General features: G+C 50.7%; 1 protein-coding gene across 1 annotated transcript in view; it reads left to right on the plus strand.

Moving 5' to 3' along the window:
- Positions 1-20,162, plus strand: part of Crispld2 (cysteine rich secretory protein LCCL domain containing 2) — a 54,371-nt gene extending 34,209 nt beyond the window's left edge. Inside the window, exons 13-15 of the mRNA XM_050165185.1 lie at positions 299-374; positions 6,638-6,771; positions 17,440-20,162. Of these exons, the coding sequence (XP_050021142.1) occupies positions 299-374; positions 6,638-6,771; positions 17,440-17,494 (265 nt within the window). The 3' untranslated portion in view covers positions 17,495-20,162. The remainder of the gene's footprint in view (positions 1-298; positions 375-6,637; positions 6,772-17,439) is intronic.
- Positions 20,163-22,168: the final 2,006 nt, after the last annotated feature.

Consider the following 22,168-nt stretch of genomic DNA (forward strand, 5'->3'; position numbering starts at 1 on the left):
GTGCCAGAGCAGACTCCTGCAGCTTGAGCTCTGATCTCTACACATGTGCCATGGCATGTCTGAGTTCACACGTGCGTGCACATACACACACACATGCACGCACGCACACACACACGCATGCATGCACGCATGCGTGCGCGCACACACACATAGCAGATAAAAATGTGAGGAGAGAAAGCAAGACAGTATGGTAACTTTGCTTCCTCATCTAAAGACTGTAAATCTGAAAACTCAGACAAGGGGTGAGGCCAGGACGCATCTTCTGCTGGTCCTCCATAGAATTCCTTCTCATTTCCAGAGTCCGGTGTCCTGCGCGCTGTGGAGAAGAGCCATCCTATTGGGCCCCTGTGTTCGGAACCAACATCTATGCTGACGTGAGTAGGGCCAGCTTGCTCAGCGGCCACCTCAGAAACCCAGTCCCGAGGTGTGGAAGCTAGGACCCGAGATCCCATGCCGTAGCCTCTGGTTACACTTAGCCCACCTGTGGCTACAGCCATGGCTCCAGTGTTCCATCCATAGATGGGTCGGACTCCCACTGTCTGTCTTTATGAATGGAAGCCCTAGCCTGTCTCTCCACACTTGGAAGGTCTTTCATGGTTTGAAGGTATTTGTGTTTGTTTCATAGCTTCGCTCTCTCAGTTATTCAATCACTGACATAGTTAGGGTTTCTTTGGCTGCCAAAGCAGCTTAGGGAGAAGAGGGTTTATTTCAGCTTGCAGCTCTCAGGGCTCATGCTGTCCCTGAGAAAAGCTAGGACAGGTGTCTGGAGGCAAGAGCTGACTGGCCACCATTTACTGGCTGGCTCCTCATGGTCTGCTCGCTCGCGTTCTCATGGCTTAGGAGCACCTGCCCAGGAGTGGCTCTGACCCTAGTGATCTAGGCCCTCCCCGATTCATTGTTAATCAAGGAAAAGGCCTACTGACTTGCCCACAGGCCAATCGGATGGAGGCATTTTCTCAGTTGAGAGTTCCTCTGCCCAGAAGATGCTAGCCTGTCAAGTTGACAGCAAACTAGCCAGTACAGTCACCTTTCCATTCCTCTGGATTCTTTTGACAGGTGCTGGTTAGTCACTCACTGTGCTGGTTCTTAGCTATAAACACACACACACACACACACACACACACACACACACACACAAATTGCTCTGGCGAGACCCTGGTATACCCACCAGCCCCTGTCTCCTCTCTTTTCTCCTAACACAGATGTGAAGGCCCAGTTTTCCTTTGTTGATTTTCAGAGCTCAGTGTGTGCCCTCTGGTGTCCAGGGCTTAGGGACACAGTGACCCAGAGGTTCGAGCCCACCCCCTACCCCAGCTGCCCACAGGCCTGTGCAGTCCCTCTGAGGAGTTCTTTTCCTCTTCTTGAGTGAAAATCCCAGAGCCAGCCAGACTTGTTCCAGCCCAGGGTATCTTCTAGCCCGAAAACCTGCCAGCTGGTCATATCATCTGTCCCCAGCTAAGGCATCGCTCACACTTTCCCCATCCTGTTAATGGTCCTCTCCCCTCACCACCGCCATCTTTGCTTCCATCTGCCTTCAATTGTCCCAGATTCCTGTAACCGTGAAGTCACTTGGTTCCATAAGGCCACAGTGGCCTCCTTCATGACTAAGCTTTTCTCCTTGTCTTTTTTTTTTCTTCTTCTTTATGAGCCTTAAAAGAAAAAAAGAAAAAAAAAAGAGCCTGGAAAGCTGTTTAGCTGAGATGAAGTTCTAAAAGTTAGAACTTTCCTTGAAGAAGTAAAATACCATGCATCGATTGCTGTAGTTCACCTAATATGAAACCCTGGGTTCCATCCTCATAACTAAAAGAGAAAAACAAAAAGAACAAAGAAAGGAGAAAACAAAACAAAACAAGCTCCTGGTTGTGATTTTAAAATGCTTTCAAAATAAAAGACTGGACAAAACTGTTTCAACCAGATACAAACCATTTAAAAAGTTGCATGTTATTAGCTGACCAAAGTGAAATGTACTGAACGGAACAGAACGATTCTTCAAGCAAGAGCACAAGAGATGCAGTTTCTGGAGATATAAAAGTCAAATCTGTATGCGCAAAATAACATGGCAACTAAACACATAAAGCAAAAAAAAAATTTAGAAATCCGAAACTAGGGTGCACTACTCTCCTCTCCTACATGGGGCTGTGTGATAGTAAGGCCACAAAGCTTTTCTTTAGTACCTGCTATGTTTCAAGTTTTTTTTTTTATTAGAAAAACACCTTGCTTAGGAATCCTTATCATTTTGCAAAGAGGGGGCGGATTAAGGCTTAGAAGAGCCTGGCTCAGGTCCCACAGTGAACACATGGCGAGATGAGATGGGTTTGCATGCTCCCTTTCCTCTTAGTCTGCCTTGGTCTGCTTACCTGTACCTCTGCCCTCAGGAGCAGGCACATGTGAAGGAAGCCTTTAATGAGTGTGTCCGCTTGAACTATGAGCCTTGGAAGTGGCAGGGCTTCTGGCTTGGCACACAGTGATGGCTCAGTATCGAACAACAACAACAAAAAATGATACTGCAGTCACTGATGCTAGAAACCCTTTATAAAGAAGGTAGCAAGGAAGGAGAAATCAGGAAAGGTGTGCGTGGTGGGGGAGGGTGAAGACGGAGAGAGAGCTGTAGGCAGGAGAAGGGAGGAAGCGTGTGTCTCCATCCCCAGGCACTGCTGGCCTGTGTTTCTAGGTCACTTTGTATTCTGGGAAATGATGCTGCCTCTTGGAAAATGTCTGTTTAGCTAAGAGATTTATTTTGGGAGTGTAGTCTCCAGACCTTTGAAGGGCCTCCGAGTGCCACGGATACAGCCTTTTAGCAGAGTGCCTGTCCTGGCGGCAGCTCCCTTTGTGGTGAGCTACAAGCAGGATTGTCCGGGCGTGGCTCAGACAGCAGAGCCAAGGCCAGGAGGCCCGAGCTGGCCCCAGCCGGGGGAGTTACCCGTGTGGATGTCTTTTCCCACTGAGCCTCAGTTTCCTTTACCCATCCTTCTGGTCTCATCTACTGCTCAGACAAACTCCCATTGTTCGGGCATCGGGATTCTGGAGAGGAGCTGTGTTTAGATGGGACACCCCCTCTTCAGATGTCCTGACCCAGTGGACCTGAGGGGAGCTGCAGAGCCTGTGTTTGAGCACCTTCCCGGGGGGCATGGCTGCTGGTGGTTGTGACTTGCAGCTGAAGGTCCTTGGGGGTCAAGGACAGTCCTTGAGGGTTTGGGGTCCTGGTGGTGGTGACAGTAGGCTTGGCAGTTACTGGCCTTTGCCTATGGCAGTTACCGTGCACGAGGTTGTGTGCAGTTCTGAGCCTTGCTTTGAGGAACACAGCCCTTTGTGCTTTACCGCCCCTGTCTGTGGAATCATGGCACTGTCGTCCTTCTAAGTGACTGTGGGAAGGTTGTTTAGCTCTTGGCCCTCCGTCTTCCATCTGCCAAAAAGGATTGATAATGACCATTACCTTGGGGGACCATGAAGTCAGAATAAGTGACAGGCTGGCCACAGCTCCAGTATTACCTGTGCTGTTCCCACTAGGCCATCGTGGGTCCCACAGCTACCACATACCAGGGCTGGCTGATGAGCCTCTAGCCTCATAGAAGTTGTTATGAAATGGCCCTGAATTAATGTTGAGCCAGCATGAGCAGACAGTGACCAGCTCCTACATGTGGCAGGAGAGGCAGAGGGAGGAAGGATGTGGGGAGAGGAAAGGAGAAAGAACGTGTCTGTCTAGCAGTAGTCAGAGATGTTGAGCATCTCCAGGCATGAGATGTGAGGACAGCCTGCCTTGCATGAATGTTTCATCCAGGAAATGTGGGCGTCATGGTATCTGGAATTTCTCCAGGGAGCGGGTGAAGAGCTGTCCCTGAGGCTGCAGCCTCGGCCTCTTGGCCTCCAGGGAAGATACACCTCCCTTGGGGTGAGTGTGCAACCCCAGGGGACTTGGGGAATATAGGAGACCTTTCCTGGCATCTGCCCCAGTGGAAACCGATGCCTTGCTCCTGGAAATGGCAGTCCCGAGACAGGATGAGCGTTGCTGGGGGACAGGCACAGTGATTGGCCAGTTGCCAGTCAGCACAATAAGCCACTTGTATAATGCGCCTCCAAGAAGTAGTTCCTGGGGATTCTGGAACTGAATGATGGCTTGATGTCACCAGCATCTCCTCGAAGACAAATTTGGTCTGTTGCCGCTTAACCTTACAAAGCACAAACCTCTTAGGGCATTGGAAGTTGTGGATCCTTCTTCAGGATAAGAAAAAAAAAAACCGCTTCTCCACGAAGACATAAGGACCAGTCATCCTGTCGTGCTCAGGATTGGAACCAGACCTTGCCAATCAACAGCTCTTCCTGATCTCCTAGGCTCTTCCCAGGACTTGGGGCTAACCATCCTGCTTGCATCTTTTGTTGGCTAAAGAAGACTAGATGTGTCCCCAGGGCATTAAAGAACACCTTTTCAGTTTTTTGAGCCTTGGGTGTGGGAGTGTTCAAGTGGCTCCTGGACTTGAACTTTTGACAGCAGCTCTAACTGGCCAGTGGGGAGGGTAGCTTTTCCGAGGAGACCATGTGATACTGACTCCCCAAAGCAGAGAGGTCGCCCATAGACAAAAGAAAGAATTTCATCCACGTTCAGCCTGGTGAACCAGTGAGTTTACTGGGGTTACTTACAGCACTGTGGATGACTCACAGTCCACCAGGAAGTCACAGGTGTTTAGGCAGCCATACATACCAGTGAAGAGTCCCCCTGGGTGGCTCACAATTATACAGGAAGAGACCCCACCAGTCAACTCTATCTTCTGAATAAAGAAGCAAGGGGTCTCTAAGGTTCTAGGAACCCCCCCTTCCCTTCATTCGGGAATGTCCACAGGCCGGATCAGGTGATGTTCTTGTGTAATGATCCCAGCTGCTCTGACTGAAGACAGCCATGGTCGAGCCAACATGGAGTCTTCTTAGGTGTCAGTGACTCTTGAGTCTCATGGTTCTGGAAGACGGACCTCAACCAGGCTGAAGAAGGCTGTCCAAGGAGTACCTTGGTCACGGTTCTGGGAGGCGACACTCCCTGGTGTGAGCCTCCCTCATTCGCACACCTCCGGAGACTGTGGGGCGTGTCGCTGACTCCACCCTTCGGTGTGGCAAGAGGACAGCCAACAGAGCCAAAGCCCTGGCCTCTGCTGGTCTCTCCATGCCACCCGCGTGCCTTGGCTCCTTCTCTATTCAAAGTCAGCAATGGCCAGAGGAGTCTGACGTGCTCTAGCTCTGAGCCCCTCCCTGTTACAGGACTCTGTGGTGTCACTGGGCCACTGGGATAAACCGGGTAAATCTCCCACCCCAACCTCCTTAACTTAATCCCATCTGCAAAGCCCCTTTTGCTGTTCATGGGCCTGGGGATTAGGCTGTGGTCATCTCTGGGGACCATTGTTATGCTGACCGCAGGAACAGACCCTGCCCTCACCCTGGCTTCAGTTGGCGACGACAGTTCTCAAGTGGCTTTGGCAAAGTGACTGACCCTGTGTGCCCAGCTCGCTGGCCCGAGAAGTGGGAGGAATGGTTACCACCCACCTCGTTAGGACAAACGGGATCATAGCCGGAACTGAGAGTCACTCAGAGCTAGCATACGTGTTCTCATACCAGGCTGGAGATAGCTTAGCTCCAGTGCAGCTAAGGCCTCCAGGAAAGAGGTTAAGATGCTTGGGGCACCATCTTCATGACAAGACTGCATGCAGTTGGTCCCATGGTGCGTCAAAGACAGAGACCACAGTTTGGGGGTGCAGTTCTGGGGCAGGGCAATTGGTCGGTGCACACAAGGCTTCAGATTCCATCTCCATGGAGCACACAGGAAGAAATGGAATATGCAGTCTACATAGGTTGCCACAGCCTGAGGAAAACACCATGGCCATGGCCATGGAGGTGACTTGGCAGTTCTCGGCCTTAAATGGACCTCGGTTGGGACCACCCTGGATGTTCCTGCCTCTGGATGAAAAGTAGATGGATGTGTCCTTCCTGTCTTCTACCCAATGTGCTAAGACCCCATGAGCCTTGAACTCAGAGCCTTATCAACTGGGCCCGCATCACCTGAGGTCTAAAAACCACAACACCCAACACCAGCCTGAGCCTTAGTGTATTATGAGGACCCGAGAGTGCCCACCCATGTTCACACTGCCCTCATCCCAGCATGCATCCCAGCCATCCTAGCTTCCTTTCTCCTCCTGGGACATGATGTGTTCACTCCTACCTCAGGGCCTTTGCATAGTCGGCTCTCTCTGCCTAGAACACTACGCTTACAGATGGCAGCCACAGGACTGTGACTGGAACTTCTCTGTCGCTAGTCTGCCCACTGCTTCTCTGAATCAGCCTCTTCCAGCCGTTTGCCTCCTGTGATCTAATTTTATTTCCCTCATCAACCTTGTTTGTGTGTTTATTGGCTCCCTCGACTCCATAGAAGCAGGGTCTTCGCTTGGTCCCTGCTGAAGCCCGAAACCCCACAGGGTCAGGCATAGCGTAACAGCTCAGACTTGTGGGATGAGAGTAGAATTTGTGGGTGAGTGACAGTGGCAGTTCTCTGAGGGACGCTCAGGAGCCAAGGTGGTTTGGGCTGTTTCCTGGAGTCAGTGTGATGGACGGCACCAGGTGCCTGGGCGCTGGCACTAACCACGGCCTCCTGTCCTCACAGACGTCCAGCATTTGCAAGGCAGCTGTGCACGCAGGTGTCTTCAGTGACGAGAACGGCGGCTACGCAGATGTGATGCCCGTGGACAAAAAGAAAAGCTACGTGGGCTCTCTCAGGAATGGGGTGCAGTCAGAAAGGTAGGGCTGGCCCTTGGGCCCCGCGGCTCCTTATGTTTCAAAGCTGGTTCACTCTTTGTCACCACAGTGTCCAGGTCCAGTCTGGGATTCTCTCTTCTGATTCTTTTGTTTTCCCAGAAGCTTTCTTTCTCTATTTCTGATGTATGCTTTGTGGAAAGTGTAGAAATTTTAGGTATGTCCAAAGCAGAACATCTGTCTGTTGTCCATCACCTAAAAACTGCTGCACATTTTTTTGGGTGTGTAGGCTTCTAACTCTTTTTCCTCACATGGATTATATGTGCATATGTGTCTGTATGTGTATATGTGCATGCGTATGTTGGTGTGTGTGTGTGCTCATTTATTCCACAAGATTTTGAGGACCAAGGTCTAGTTTCCCAAAAGCTCTGAAAGCTGCATACAGATGCAGGGCCCTGCAGACTCCACGATTGGAAACCTGCACCTGCCTGTGCTTTGGGCAACAATCGCTTCAACCTGGAGGCTGGTCTCATCACCTCAGCCTGAAGGCGGGTCTCTCACCTTAGCCTGAAGGTTGGCCTGTCATCTCAGCCTGAAGGCTGGCCTTATCACTTCAGTCTGGAGGCTGGCCTGTCATCTCAGCCTAAAGGCTGGCCTGTCACCTCAGCCTTAAGGCTGGCTTCATCACCTTAGTCTGAAGGTGGCTTCATCACTTCAGTCTGGAGGCTGGCCTGTCACCTCAGCCTGAAGGCTGGTCTTGCTAAGTTTTTGTTTATTTTTTTTTAATCTCTGTGATGGGAGCACAACAGTGCCAAGTGATTGTGACATCCATTCCTCCCTGAAGATGCATCTATGTTTGGCAGTTTTGCCAGCTCCTCTCACCTCATAGACTTGAAGATGAGAGTCATTGGGACAGGGCCTGGTGGTGACGGGCAGGAAGTAAAGGTCATGCTGACTGTTCTGGGTTTTCTCTTATGCAATCACAGGCCTGACTTCCTGCCTCTGCTGTGTCTGTTGGCTGCAGTATGGAGCAGCACTGGGGGCACATGGCTCTGGGCACTTTCCCACTAGGGCCATTTCCACTTTGAGGCCTGAGTCACAGCGATGAGCACCCTTCTTGTGTGACACTGGCACATACCCCAGCTGCATTCTCAGATCCCTTACTGACATCTGAGTCCTTAGCATGGCTTTCTAGAATGTTCTCCAGAACAGCCTCTGCTCCAGGCTACCAGGCTGCTTTATTCATGTGACCCTATTCTGTGGAGTGAATTGCGAAGACCCATTTCCCTTGCGGTTTCCTCTTGACAGCACTAACTTCAGAGAAGTGACACCCACACACCCCCACATACCCACCCTCCCCCCACCCCCCCACAAACCCCCACACACACTGTGCAGCCTTGACCTATAAGGTGGGCAGGATTGTCAAAAGACCTCCCTTAAGCCGGGCGGTAGTGGCGTATGCCTTTAATCCCAGCACTCGGGAGGCAGAGGCAGGCGGATCTCTGTGAGTTCGAGGCCAGCCTGCTCTACAAGAGCTAGTTCCGGGACAGGCACCAAAGCTACAGAGAAACCCTGTCTCGAAAAACCAAAAAAAAAAAAAAAAAAAAAAAAAACCTCCCTTGAGGGCCTGAGTAGAGGGCCTGGCTCACAGTAGTACACTCTGACCGCCATGATGATTCTGGAGGCTGCAGAGGTGTGAGCACGTTCGTTGTCTCCTGAGGCTGTGGACAGTTAGTTGCTTCTTGTGTTTTCGTGTGTCCCAGGTCTGTCTCTCTCCCAGGCTGTGAATCCTGTACCCCTCAGGATCTTCCTAAGATCGTGAGGCTCCTCCCTCCCTCCAGGAGAGAAAGTTCTGGTTGGGAAACAAAGGTTAGAGCAGGTGGCTCCCAGTAAGTGGATGATGGGGTCCAGCGGCCGTGGCTGCTTGCATGACTCTCTGGTCTGTTCCAAACCCTTGGACACTGGGTCCTCTCACAGAGCCAGGTGGCTCTGGTTCAGAAAACACCCACAGGAATTGGCTCTCAGAGGGGTGCAAGGCCCTTATATACACTCCTTCTTCCTGACACCAGTGGGCTTTTGTTTTGTTTTTTCCAAGACTTTTCTGTGTAGCCCTGGCTGTCCTGGAACTCACTCTGTAGACCAGGCTGACCTCACACTCACAGAGATTTGCCTGCCTCTGCTTCCTGAGTGCTGGAATTAAAGGTGTGGGCTCTTTAGGTCCTACTCACCCATGGGGATTCCTCCACATGGGAAGCCCTTGCATTCCTAGGCACTGAACCCAGCAAGGAGCATGACATTGGACCTTTGTCCTGTAGTGCATGCCTGGTCACCCGATAGGAACAGACAGAAGTGACACCCGGGGCAGAGGACTGGGGACCCTGGGCCCTCCTTGGCAGTGAGTCTACAGCAGAGACCCTGTCTTTGAGTGTGGCAGTGCCCTGGCCTCCTCTTATGTCTAAGGACCTCAGCCACCCTTGATGCATGAAGTGATGTGGTTGGCAAGTTCCTCTACCTGTTTCAAGGTCAGAGGGCAGGTCTGTTCCCAGTGGTTGCTGATACCCTGGAGTCACAGATAGTCCCAATGGTCATTAAGGCATAGGACATTCGGTGGCCAGTGTTTTCCAAGCAGCATTTTAGTTCTAATTAAAATAACTTTATTTTTCTGTTTATTGTGTGTGTGTACACTTATATGTGCCACAGTAGCACGGGGAGGTCAGAGGCCACTTTCAAGAGTCAGCTCTCTCCACCACGTGGGTCCCAGGGATGGCATTCTTGTCACCGGGCTGACAGCGAGCGCCTTCACCTGCTGAGCCCTTTCACCAGCCCCTGTTGTTTTCATTTTGTTTATCTGAGATCAGGTCTCCCGTAAGCCAGGCTGGCCTCCAACTTACTGAGTAGCTGAGAATGACCTTGAATTTCTAATCTTCCTGCCCCCACTTCCCAAGTACTGGGATTATATAGGCCCAATGCCACTGCTCCTAGCTTGGAAAGTGGCATTTTAAATCCTGAGTGGCATGGGGTGCCGCTCACATTGGCTGGTGTGACAGTTTTGATTTCGCAACAGTTTCTTGGAGAAGGAGGTTTCCTGGAAGTTGTGAAAGGTGGGTGGGTAGAAGTGAGGCTCTCCAGGACAGCCTGTTCTCTCTCAGATGTGGGGCCTAGGCTGGCTAAGCCGCATCCTCAGAGAGAGCAGGCACTCAGGGCTCTTCTTAGACCACGCGACAGAAACATTCCTGGGCTGGTCACCCGGCAGGAACAGACACACAGGGCTGGGCACACCTGTCTACCTAGGAGAGAGCTGCATATATGTGCCTAGAGCCAGCAAGGGCTTCCTCCCTTCTCTTTTCCCTCCCTCTCTTCCGTATTAGACTGGGATGGAACCCAGTGTCCCATGCTAGGCCAGCACTCTCATTACTGACCCACATCTCCAACCTGTCTTTTTGCATTGTGTTTTGAGACAGGGTCTCACTAAGTTTCACAGACTGAGCTGGAGCACGCTCTGTAGCCCAGATAGAGTTTGAATCAAGGATCCTTCAGCCACCACCTCCTGAGTAGCTGGGGACACAGGCCTGTTCCACCAGGCCCATCTTCAGAATCTCTTAGCAATAAGAACAGAACCCCACCTTTCCATGACCAGAGTCATGGACCTCTCTGTGTCCCAGGATTCCATGATTCCCTGGGGCCAGCCGCCAGCCCATAGAGGCACAGGTCGTGCTGCTCCGGAACCAGCTGTTCCCTCTCTCACTCCAGGCTCTGCTGGAAGGTTCCAGATGGCAAGAGCTCATCCTCTTAGAAGGAAACTCTGCTGGGCTGATCCTCCTGCCCTGAGGAAGGCCTGATTCCCTAGACATCTCTTAGCAGCTGTGCCCTGGCCTTCAAGAGGGCCTCCCTGCCCCCTTCCCCCTCCTTTTTTCTCCTTCAGACCTTCAGAGGATCCAAGAGGTTTTTTGAGCTATACAGGCTGTCATGGAACTAGCTCTGTAGACCAGGCTGGCCTCAACTCACAGAGATTCTCCTGCCTCTGTCTTCCGAGTGCTGGGATTAAAGTTGTGCGCCACCACTGCCTGGTGGAGCCAAGAGGTTTTTAGTCTCTCAGTCTCAGTCTGTGTGTGTGTGTGTGTGTGTGTGTGTGTGTGTGTGGCCAGAGGATAAATGTCGGGATTCAGTTCTCTCCTTTTGAGCCAGGGTCTCACTTGTTTCTGCTGAGTAGGGTACTCCAGACTAGCTGACCTGTGACCTTCCAGAGGCTTCCTCTTTCTCTACCTTCCATCTAGCGGCAGGAGTGCTGGGGTTCCAGATGAATTCCAGCACACTGGCTCCTTACTTGGTTTCTAGGGATCAAACTCAGGTTTTCAGGCTCCTGTGGCTAGCTCTTTTACCTCCTGAGCCATCTCCTGGGATTTGGTAGTGAAAATAGTTTTTTATGTTTTAGGCAGGATCTCACTGTGTAGCCCTGGCTGGCCTAGAACTCACTGTGTAGACCAAGCTGGACTCAGATTCAGAAGTCTGCCTACCCCTGCCTCCCAAGTTCTAGGATTAGAAGGGTGTACCACCGAGAGAGGGGATCAGAGCACCCTGTGGACATGCCTTCTGGGAGGCACAGGACACTCACTCATGTGGCAGGCAGATAGCTGTTTATTTACCAGGGTGGCCTCATTGTTTACCAGATGGCCTCTTATGCAGCTGTTTCCTTCCTTGTTCGGATTGCACTAAGCAAATGAGGAACACCTTTGCACAATTCCTTTGGCTCCCAGCAGGTCCCTCAGGTAGCTTCCTTTTTGAAAACAGCCACAGCCACCTTCTTCGGGCTCCACTCGCCTCCTGTGGAGCCCCTTCCCACTCATGGCTTTTTGCCGTGCTGGGGACTTACAAACACAACTGCTCTGCCTGCAGTTACCCCACCCCCCATCCTTGTGGTCTTTTCTGTTCCTGGAACTTGCAAAGGCCATTTCTACCCCAGGCCCTTTGCACTGGCTGTCTTCTGACCCTGAGCCTTCTCAGCATCCTGTGCTGTCTTTCTGGGAGGCCTTCTTCCTCCTGACATTGCCCACTCCAGGTCCAGTCTGCCTGTTTTTTTCCTCAGTCACCACTCTGTGGCATTTCCTTGTGCATGTTTGTCTGGTGTAGGCACCTTGAAGGCTCCATCTGTTTTGCTACCAGCCCTACCCCCAACATACTGAACTCGGAGCCTGGCATGTGCCAGGTCTGCAGTAAACAGTGGTTGAATGATAGGCAAACTCTTGAGTCTAGCTAGTCATTTACAACTAGCTGAGAGAGGTTCTTGATGCCTTTTTATCAAATTTTTGGTATTTGATTTTCTGTTTTGTTTTGTTTTGTTTTGTTTCTTTTTTCTTTTTTTTTAAATATTTATTTATTATGTATACAATATTTTGTCTGTGTGTATGTCTGCAGGCCAGAAGAGGGCACCAGACCTCATTACAGATGGTTATGAGCCACCATGTGGTTGCTGGGAATTGAACTCAGGACCTTTGGAAGAGCAGGCAATGCTCTTAACCACTGAGCCATCTCTCCAGCCCCTTGTTTTGTTTTTTAAGACAGGGTTTCTCTATATAGTCGTGGCTGCCCTGGAACTCAACTCTGTAGACCAGGCTGGCCTCGATTTCACAGAAATTCCACCTGCCTCTGCCTCCTGAGTGTTGGGATTAAAAGTGGGTGCCACCACTGCCTGGCTATCTTTGATTTTTATGAAATCCAGTTACCCCAAGACCAAGGAGATAGCTGGGTAGGTAAAGCATACAAGCATGAGGACCCGAGTTCAGATTCCCAGCACCCACATAGAGCTGGACATGGTGGTGCATGTTATAAAGAAGGTGGAGACAGACGAACCCCGGAGGCTCGCTGGACACCTTGCCTAGCCTACAGGGCAAATTCCAGCTTCAGTGAGAGACCCTGCTCCCCAAAGTAAGGTAGATCTGGGTGTTGTGGCCCATGCCTCCTCTCAGCACTCAGGAGGCAGAGGCAGGAAGATCTCTGTGAGTGTGAGGCCAGCCTGGTCTACAGAGCAACTTCTAGGACAGCCAGAGCTACACAGAGAAATAGAGAAACCCTGTTTTGAAAAACCAAAAACCAAAACAAAACAAAAATTTAAAAAGGTAAGGTAGAGAAAAATTGAGGGGGACACCCGTTGTCAACTTCTGGTTCATACACACCCCTAAACTCCCCCTGCCCCCCATCCCAATTTCATAGAGACAATCTGGAAGTGCTTTAACTATACTGTCCTCAGACATATGTGGGGGTCATGAGTTAACCTATAAAGAATATCTGAGGGCCAGGATTGGGAAAAGCAGGTTGGGGAAAGACTACTTTATGATTTACCACAGCCTATACGCCTCCCTCAGACACACACAGCGGGTGGGTGATTAACCTATTTAATGAGTGTCATGGCTTCAGGAAGAGAGAGCAGAGGGGCCAGCATTCACATGGACCCCTCTGTTGGGCTCTCTGCTGCAAGGTGGGCAGAGTACTCTGAAGTGCTTCTTTAGTTACAGGCACGATGTTGGGTGCTCCAGGCTGGAGCCTCCCACCTGGTTGGCAGCCTCGGGGCTCTCTTGACAGGGCTGTGCATACCAGCACCCAGCATTCTACCAGAACCCTTTCCAGCTTCCTTGTTTATTCCCCCACGTGGCTTGTTCACATGTGGGGCAGGCAGGGAGCACGTGGCAGTGGGTGGTTCTTAGCAGCTACTCACTGGACAGATCCCTAGGAGCCCTTCAACCAAGGAGCAGAAGGCACTTTCCAGAAAGCCCAGCTGCTAGGTAAGCCTGGTTCTGGGTAGCTGTCCATCTACCCCTGCTTGGCCTTGGCAACCTCTGGGAGCATCCCACCATGTTCTGGTCTCTTTGAGCATGCCTATCTGATATGTTTTTCCAGGGTTCATCCCTGGGGTAGCCAAGAGCATGAGGCTGCCACGGGGAAGGCAGAAAAACAAGCAGGAATTCCAAGCAGCTGTTCCCGCAGGACTGGAGCTCCCTGGGCTGCCCAGGGCCTGGCCAGCTGTCAGGTGTAGGGGTTTGGTGCAATCTGGGATCTCCTGCTCCCGGCGAAGACCCTCCGGGAAATAGCATTGATAAATCATGGACAGGTTGTTTAGATCATGATCAGGCTATGTATGCTGCAACTGTGGACACCCTTCCCCACTGAGAATGGGACCTCGAGAGTTAACCGGCCACCCTGCACGCCTCCTCCAGGAGGTATCAATTAGTGCGATGTTTACGAGAAACATTTTGGCAGCTATCAGGTTCTCCGATGCACCCATGTTTTTATTATTATTATCACAATTACTATTATATGTGGTGCTGAGGATGGAACCCAGAGCTTTATACATGCTAAGTAAACATTCTGCCACTCGCTATATGGCCATGACCCTGGTACTCGTGCCTTCTTTGCCCCTTGGAGACAGAATCTTGCTCTGTAGCCCAGGCTAGCCTGGAGTTCATGATCCTTCTGCCTCGGCCTCCCAAGTGCTAGGTTATAGGCATGTGCCACCCCATTCGGCTCACATCTGTACTTTGATCCAGCAATTCCATTCCCAGGGCTTCAGGACTTAGAAGTGGGTGTGTGACAGTGACAGCCTTGACTGCCATGAAATAACTAGAGAGAACTCGATCTCCATCTGTGGAGTCCCAGATAAAAAATAACTTCAACCTATCAGAGTACTCTGCCGCTGAGAAAACAGAATAAAAACATTCTAGCAAGGTATGGTGGCCCATGTCTGTAATCCCACTACACAGGACCCTGAGGTAGGAGGATTGTCACAAGTTTAAGGCCAACCTGGGCTACCCAGCCACAACCCAGCTCCAAAAACAAAAATAAAAGCCTGAGTTCCATTATTAAGTGAAGAAAGCAAGATTCAGATCTCTCTCTCTCTCTCTCTCTCTCTCTCTCTCTCTCTCTCTCTCTCTGTGCATGTGGTTTGTATGTGGTCACATCCATGAGATGTCTGTGGGTAGGATATGGTAACCTAAACAGCAGAGGCCTTTAAGGGAGCAGAGCTCACTATGAAGCCGCAGGACTGGAAAGAAAAGGGTTCCCTCCTGTTCAGTATAGAACTGTGTGCAGGGTGTCCCACATGACAGCTAGTACTCTGCCTTCCCATTAAATAGCTTTGTGTGTCTCTCTCTCTGTGTGTGCGCACACGTGTGCACATATGTGCGTGGAGTTCAGAGGGTCTCAGGGTTCACATTCAGGCCAGCAGGCTTGGCAGCCAGGACTTTTACTCACTGAATCATCTCACTGGTCTTTATTTTCCATTTTAATTTTGGTGTAAGAGGCCTCCCTAGCTGAAAATTGACAGGCAAAATTGTGAAATTGTGCCAGGCCTCCTACCATGTATAAAGACAGACACAAATGGATGGAAAGCCTAAAACTTAGAAAGCTCTTAGAACAGATGAACTTAGGCTTGTGTGATCAGGAGCTAGGGATTGCTCTCTCAAGCATAGCACCAAAAGTGTGGGTGCGGAAAATTGATGAATTGTGTAATTTTAAACTTTTGGGGTTTTGTTTATTTTTTTTTTTTTGGTTGGTTTTTCAAGACAGGGTTTCTCTGTAGACCAGGCTGGCCTTGAACTCACAGAGATCCGCCTGCCTCTGCCTCCTGAGTGCTGGGATTAAAGCCATGTGCCACCACTGCCCAGCAACTTTTGTTTTTTTTTTTTTTTTTTAAAGACACCATTAAAGAAACGAAGAAAAGGGGAATGGAGAGATGGCTCGGTGGTTAAGAGCACTCAGGACTCTTGCAGAAAACTGGGTTTGGCTCCCAGCATCCAAACTGAGAGGCTCACAGCTGCCTGTAACTCCAGCTCCAGAGGTTCTGACTCTCTTCTGTCCTGCGCGGGCACTGTGGGCATGTGGTGCACATATAAACACTCAGGAACACACATAAAATAAAAATAAGAAAGTCATAAAAGAAGAAAGAAAACTAGACACCAAATGTATGTGTACTGAGAGAGTAAGCTGCGTGACAGCCAGCAAGATGCCTGGCCAGGAGCTGGGTGTGGCGGTGCCCACCTTTTATCTCAGCACTCTGGAGGCAGAGACTGGGGGCCTCAGAGTTGTAGACCATCCTGGTCTACAGAGAGAGTTCCAGGGCAGCCGGGGCTATCCTGACACAGAGAAACCCTGTCTCAGAAAACAAACAAAACATCCTAGCTGTCTGCTGCCAAAGAGTGTGGCCCACAGGAGTTCTTTGTGATGGGACCCTAAAACTGTGAGGAGACAAGTTTTCCCCTCAAGGGAGGGGAGGCGAGGAAGGTGAGGGTTAGGAAGGGAGAGGGGTAGGCAGGAAGGCTGGCTGCAGAACGACAGAGCCATTTTGCAAATTGTATATGTACTAAAGGATTTCACACCACAAGTGGGCATGCTTGTGTGTGTGAGCATGCGTGTGCCTGCACGTGAACACACCTGTGTATAAACTCAAGACTGAGATAACCTGGTTGACTTGGAAGACGGAGCGGGGCTGCAACTCTAGCTGCCATTCTTCGGTAAAGTTCTCGCCTAACGTGCACCAGGCCTCAGTTTCCATCCCCACCACCATGTTAGAAAGAATTGTCAGCGCTCCACGATCCATCTCCCTGGCCACAGCCGTTCCTTCCAGGGACAGCTACTGAGCCATGGGGCACTCATGCGCCTGGAGCACTAGTAAGATGCAGATTCAGGCCACCTGTAAGGCGGCCGGCCATAACACAACCGTGATGTCACTAGGGGCTCTGGAGCCTCCAAAACACTCAGTGCCCTGTGGATGGGCACGGGACACAATGAGGCCACTTTAGAAGAAGCTGGTTTTGACTTTGTTAAAAGGTGGATGGAGTTTAACAGTATCTACCTCCCAAGTGTATGACTCTGTGGGCAGAAAGCATTTATCATCCAGAACAGGCAAATCCACAGAGGCAGGGGAGCAGCACGGAAAGAGGGGAGACCAGGTAGGGGGGGAGGAGGGGAATCTTTGTGAACGTTTATTCATCCCGTGTGGATACATACCACAGTACTGGCATAGAGGTCAGAGGACATGGCTGAATTCCACAGTGCTTGGTAGCCCAGCGGCAGAGCGCTTGCCTGGCATGCACAAAGTCCTGGGTCCAATTCCCAGCACCGCATAAGCTAGGTGCAGTAGCACTTGGGAGGTGGGGCGTCAGGATCCTCATCTGTGTAATACGTTTGACATCAGTCTAGGCTGCGCATGACCCTGTCTTAAAAAAACAGACAAAAACCCCTGAAGAATTTTGACTCCCTTAGAAGAGCATGATTTTGATGAACCGCGTGACTCTGGCTGGGTTCTTGGTTGCTTGCTGTCTATGTGTCTCACCTGCACATACAGGCAGTAACGATAGGCCTGCTTTGGAGAGGATATTGGACCCAGGATAACAGATTCGCATTGCATTCGGTGTGTGTTTCCCTCGTGCCCTCCTTTAAATCATCTGTCAGCCAGATTTCTGAGACAGATGTCAGCAAAACCCATGGGGAGGGGGGGTGGCAGGGGTGGAGCTCAGATCCAGGTCCCTGGGGGGCCCAGAAACCCTTGAGTCAGAATGTCACTTCGAAGCCTCAGCCTGGACTCACACTGCAGCTTCCTGTTAGTACGAGTGGGCTTGTCCAGCTAGGTGTGACTTCTGTGGGCTCTGTCCTCACCACGCTGGCCTTATCAGCCATCCCCCTGCCCACAGCTCTTGTAACCTCCTCCTCCCTCTTCCCTTGCAGCCTGAGTGCTCCTCAGAGTGGAAACGCCTTCCGGATCTTCGCTGTCAGGCAGTGAAGAATGTGGAGACCCGGGGAGAAGGGGCCGTCATCTACCGGGTTTGGGGTCCTGCTTTCTATCTGTACTTTGTCCTTTTGGGGTGGGGGTGGGGTTACAGAGAGTCAGGAATCTTTCTTTCTGTGTCATCGAATGCCCTGTCCCTTTGTGGCCTCTAGCGAGGGTAACGTAGCGTTGTCAGTTTGTGAGCAGAATGCCGTGGAGTCTCGGGTGGACAACCAATGCCCAGACTGACCAGGCTGCAGTCCTCATCTGGTCGCTCATGTCCTTTCACCGACGCACTCCTCACCACGTTTGCTTTGGTGGGGGGAGGGGGAGGCGTTCGAACCCTTGAGGATACAGGTTTGAGATGTGTCACGAGTGGGACTCTTGTCTGGGTAGAGACGACAGCCCTAAAGTCACAGTATATCCTATCAACAGAGAAATAGGTTCTATGTTTGCTGGTCAGACAGATGGGCTGCAAGAGAGGCCCGGGGCAAGACTTGGGCTCTGCCCTGGTGGTGTCCTTTGCTTGTGTCCCCAACCCTCTTGGCAGTCACGTGCTTATGTATCCAGCAGAGCTGGTCTATTTAAAGTTGGCAGCACTCCAGAGATTTATCTTGTCTTTGTCCTTGTCTGTGTGGCCTGTTTTCAAATGACCTTTGGTCTCATGGAGGACCGATGCATCAGGAGCCTTCCTTGTCTCCCTATTCCATGACCCTGTGGCTTCTGCCCCACCCCAGGCTGGTCTAGGTGTCCTCCCCTGGGACTTGGCTTTGCACAAGGCTCCAGGTCTAGATGTCTGCTCTCTCCTTAGAACAAGAGCTGTCTCCCTGCTGCTGTGTGAATGACAACTCAATGTCACCTTCCCCTTAGTTTGGGTGACCTAGTTTTTTAGCTGTGGGAGGAATGGATTCCTGGAACATTCCTCACGGAGGTTAATGGAGTGGCTTGTGGTTGTAAAACCGCCCATGACACGCCAGCCACCAGGGAGAGGGGCCGGGACACACAGGAAGGACTCCTGTTCCTATTGGTGGAGCTCAGCTCCTGCCAGCATCCCCACAGTTCCAAGAGTGTGGTGAGCCCTGGCTTCCATCACTTAGGAACCTGGCCCAAACCCACTGTAAAATGAAACATGCTTTTGTAAACAGCTTACTCTAGCGAAGGTGAAATCCCACCCCAGCCCTGGGGATGTTGCAGATTGCCCATGAGCTCCGTGAGTGCTGGCTTCAAATGGAGTTTCGTGGTCCAGTCAACTATTTCCTAGGCAAAGAGAAACAAAAAAAGAAAAAGCAGAAAATAAAACAAAATGCTGCCCCCAAGGTACTAACTTAACATTTGGCTTGGTGGCTGATGACTCTTATGGCTTCCAGAAGACCTGAGTTCCGTTCCCGCCTCTCACAAGCTGTTCACACCCACCTGTAACTCCAGGGGATCTATGATCCCCACAGGTACCACACACATACACCTGAAGAAAAGTAAAATAGTTCTTTAAAAAACCCCAAGGGAGGGCTGGAGAGATGGCTCAGAGGTTAAGAGCATTTGCCTGCTCTTCCAAAGGTCCTGAGTTCAATTCCCAGCAACCACATGGTGGCTCACAACCATCTGTAATGAGGTCTGGTGCCCTCCTTCTGGTCTATAGGCATACACACAGACAGAACATTGTATACATAATAAATAAATAAATATTTAAAAAAAAAAAAACCCAAGGGAGTCTGAGCAAAGCTCCTCCCACAGGGAGCCAGGTGGACCTAGTTGGGTTAAATAGTTGTTTATTTGTTTGAGACAAGAGTTTTACTCTGTAGTCCAGGCTGGCCTTGCCTCATCCTGTAGTCCAGGCTTGGCCTCCTGTGTGTTGAGATAGCTTTCCCCAAGTCCATCCCTTCCAGGGAGTTTATAAAAAGGACACAACCTTGAGCCAGCCTCAGCTAGCCTTCCCTGGGCCTTTTCCACCTCACCTGCGTGAGTGTGGCATCTCGGCAGGCATCCACTCTTCCAGTCCAGATGTCAGAGCACACATCTGCTCAGCTTCTGGAGGGGGCTCCTGGTGGCTACCAACCATCTGAGAAACTCCCAGCCGCAAGGAGTACTGTGGGACTCTGACTTCACCCAGCCTGCAGGGCAAGGTTGAGATGGCAAAGGAAAATTGCTCTGCTCCTGGGTTTCTAGAAGAAGCAATCAATCCCATCTCCAGGGAAGTCTTGCTTTGAGGGCCTGCGTTAGGGTCCTGTTCGCTCCTCGACAGGCCCTTCCACCAGGCAGAAGGGCCTCACTGATCCTCACCAATAGTTAGAAACTGGAAGCCCCTTTCTTCAGAAAAAAAAAAAGAAAGGTGGAAACGAAACCATGAATGATCTTAACATCAGAGCACTTCTGACCCCATGTGCCCATCAGTTCTCCCAAGTTTAAAGTGACCACGCCCATGCCAGCTGCATCCCTGCTCTGTCCTGTGATAACAACTTCCATTTGCTTCCAAGTTGTGCCTGGTCTGTCCCGAGGGGTGTGTTGACTCTCCGTGATCTGTAGGCTCTCTTGGCCCACAGTTTACTGTGTGCTTTTTTTTTCTATGAAAAATGATATATTTTACAACTTCCTATGTACAAAAGTTTATTGTAAGTTTTTGTGCTTTGCATGAATAGGGCCACACTGGTTGTTGCTATGGTTTCAATAAAACTGATTTGATTTCTAACACACGCCTATAGCGCGTCTTTTCCAGACCCGTCACTTGTGAATTCATTTGTCTTGTCCCTGCAAGTCCCAAGCAGCCGGTGAGACCCAGGTGGCATTGTGGGGGACCTCAGAGACATTACCGGAAAGTGTGATCAAGAGACTAGTGACCTAAGAAAATGTAGGTTCTGGAACACAGAGCAAGGACAGGAGTCAAGATGCTGTGTTTCCCATAAGCCCCAAGATTGCACTTTGAGCAAGTGCCGACCACTGGGCCCTTGTCAAGGACCTGTCAGTGAGAGCTACAGTGGCAGGATTGCAGACTGGGGGAGTGGTTTTAATGACAGAAGGGGGGGGCAGGCATCCAACATCAGATGTGGATAGGGCTGGCATCCTGGAGGCCTCTGGCCAGAGTTTATATCCTCTTGCTGTGCCCTCCACGGCAGGGCCTCTGTGTGTCCACCTGACCTCTCCCTCATCCCTGTAAGAACAAGTCATGTCATGACCCCACATCCCCACATGTCCCCTTCAAGGGTCAGAAATCCAACACAGGCGTCTAGACAGGATGCACTTAGTCCCAACCTGGCCTCTTCTTCAAAGCAAGAGCTCAGGGACAGCCCTGCAATACCTGGAGGGGGTGGCTTCTCCTCCAGGGACCCTGCCACCTAGCACTCTTCCTAAGCACCCATGCTGAGATCTGTTGTACATGGACTCTGCTCATCACAACAGACACAGCATCAGAAAGCTGGGGCGGTGCTGGGCCAGGAGTCCCCAATTCTCACTCTCTGCCCTTTATCGAGGACACTGGACTGGTGGCCTGAGCCCTACACAAGAAGAAAGGTGTGGAAGGCCCACCCCACTCCTACTTGTGGCATCTTTGTCAGAAAAGAGAGGGGTGTGAGCCTGCTTCTGGGGTTGATTGTTGTTTGATTATTTGTTTGTGCATAATTTTATTAGTTGTTTGATAAGTCGTTGATTGCTTGTTTGGCTATTTGGTTGTTTGGTGGGTTTGGCTGATTGGCTTGTGGTTGCTGGGTTGATTGGTTAGTAGATTGGTTTGTTAGTTATTTGTTAGTTTGTTTGATGGATTGATTGGTTGTCTGGTTGTTTGGCAACTTTATTGATTGGTTGGTGGGTTTGGATGACTGGTTAGTTGATTGACTGGCTGGTTGTTTGTTAATTTGGTTGGTTGGTTGTGTGTAGGGTCGGCTGATTGGTCAGTTGCTTGGCTGGTTGGTTGGTAGACTTACAGTACTGGAGATTGAACCCAGGACTCTGTGTGCCATACAGCATTTTCCCTCTGAGCCTCATCCCAATTCTCAGCTTTTATGTCCCTTTAAAATGGGTCACACGCCTCGTGGTGGTGGCACACGCCTTTAATCCCAGCATTCGGGAGGCAGAGGCAGGCAGATCTCTGTGAGTTCGAGGATCAGCCTGGTCTACAAGAGTTAGTTCCGGGACAGGCACCAAAAACTACAGAGAAACCCTGTCTCAAAAATCCAAAATAAATAAATAAATGAATAAATAAATAAATAAATAAGTCACACACCTGTTTCTAGAACCATAAGCAAGGGGTCAGAGGAGGGCTTCAGGGCCATGAAGGTCACCTTTACATACTTGGAAAGACTTGCCTCAGGTACTGGTTGGGAGCTGAGACTCAAATGCTCTACTTTGCGGGCCTACACTACTCAGTGCCCACCGTGGGACACTGGTCAGGCAGCTGCACCCCTCTGAGCATCTGTCACCATGCCAGCCAGAGGCAGCAACAATAGCGTCTTGTTGTCTATGGTCCTGTGTTTATGGGTGGAATGAGGCTAACATGAGTGGCCCTGAGCACATGGTATAGTGTGACAGCTGTCACACACAGGTGCTGATGTCTTTTTGCTGTGAGTGGCTGCTTCCAGTGAGTGTGTGTTCCAGGGAGACACTACACCAAGCTTACGAAGGAACCATCTTGTGAGTCCCATCCCTGTCAGAGGGATGTGGTAGCCAGAAAAGCCAGGCCCTGGTCCAGGTCCATTCTGTGGC

This window comes from Alexandromys fortis, unplaced genomic scaffold, assembly GCF_014885135.2.
Source record: "Alexandromys fortis isolate MF-2015 unplaced genomic scaffold, M_Fortis_MF-2015_v1.1 scaffold_165, whole genome shotgun sequence".
NCBI lineage: Eukaryota > Metazoa > Chordata > Mammalia > Rodentia > Cricetidae > Alexandromys > Alexandromys fortis.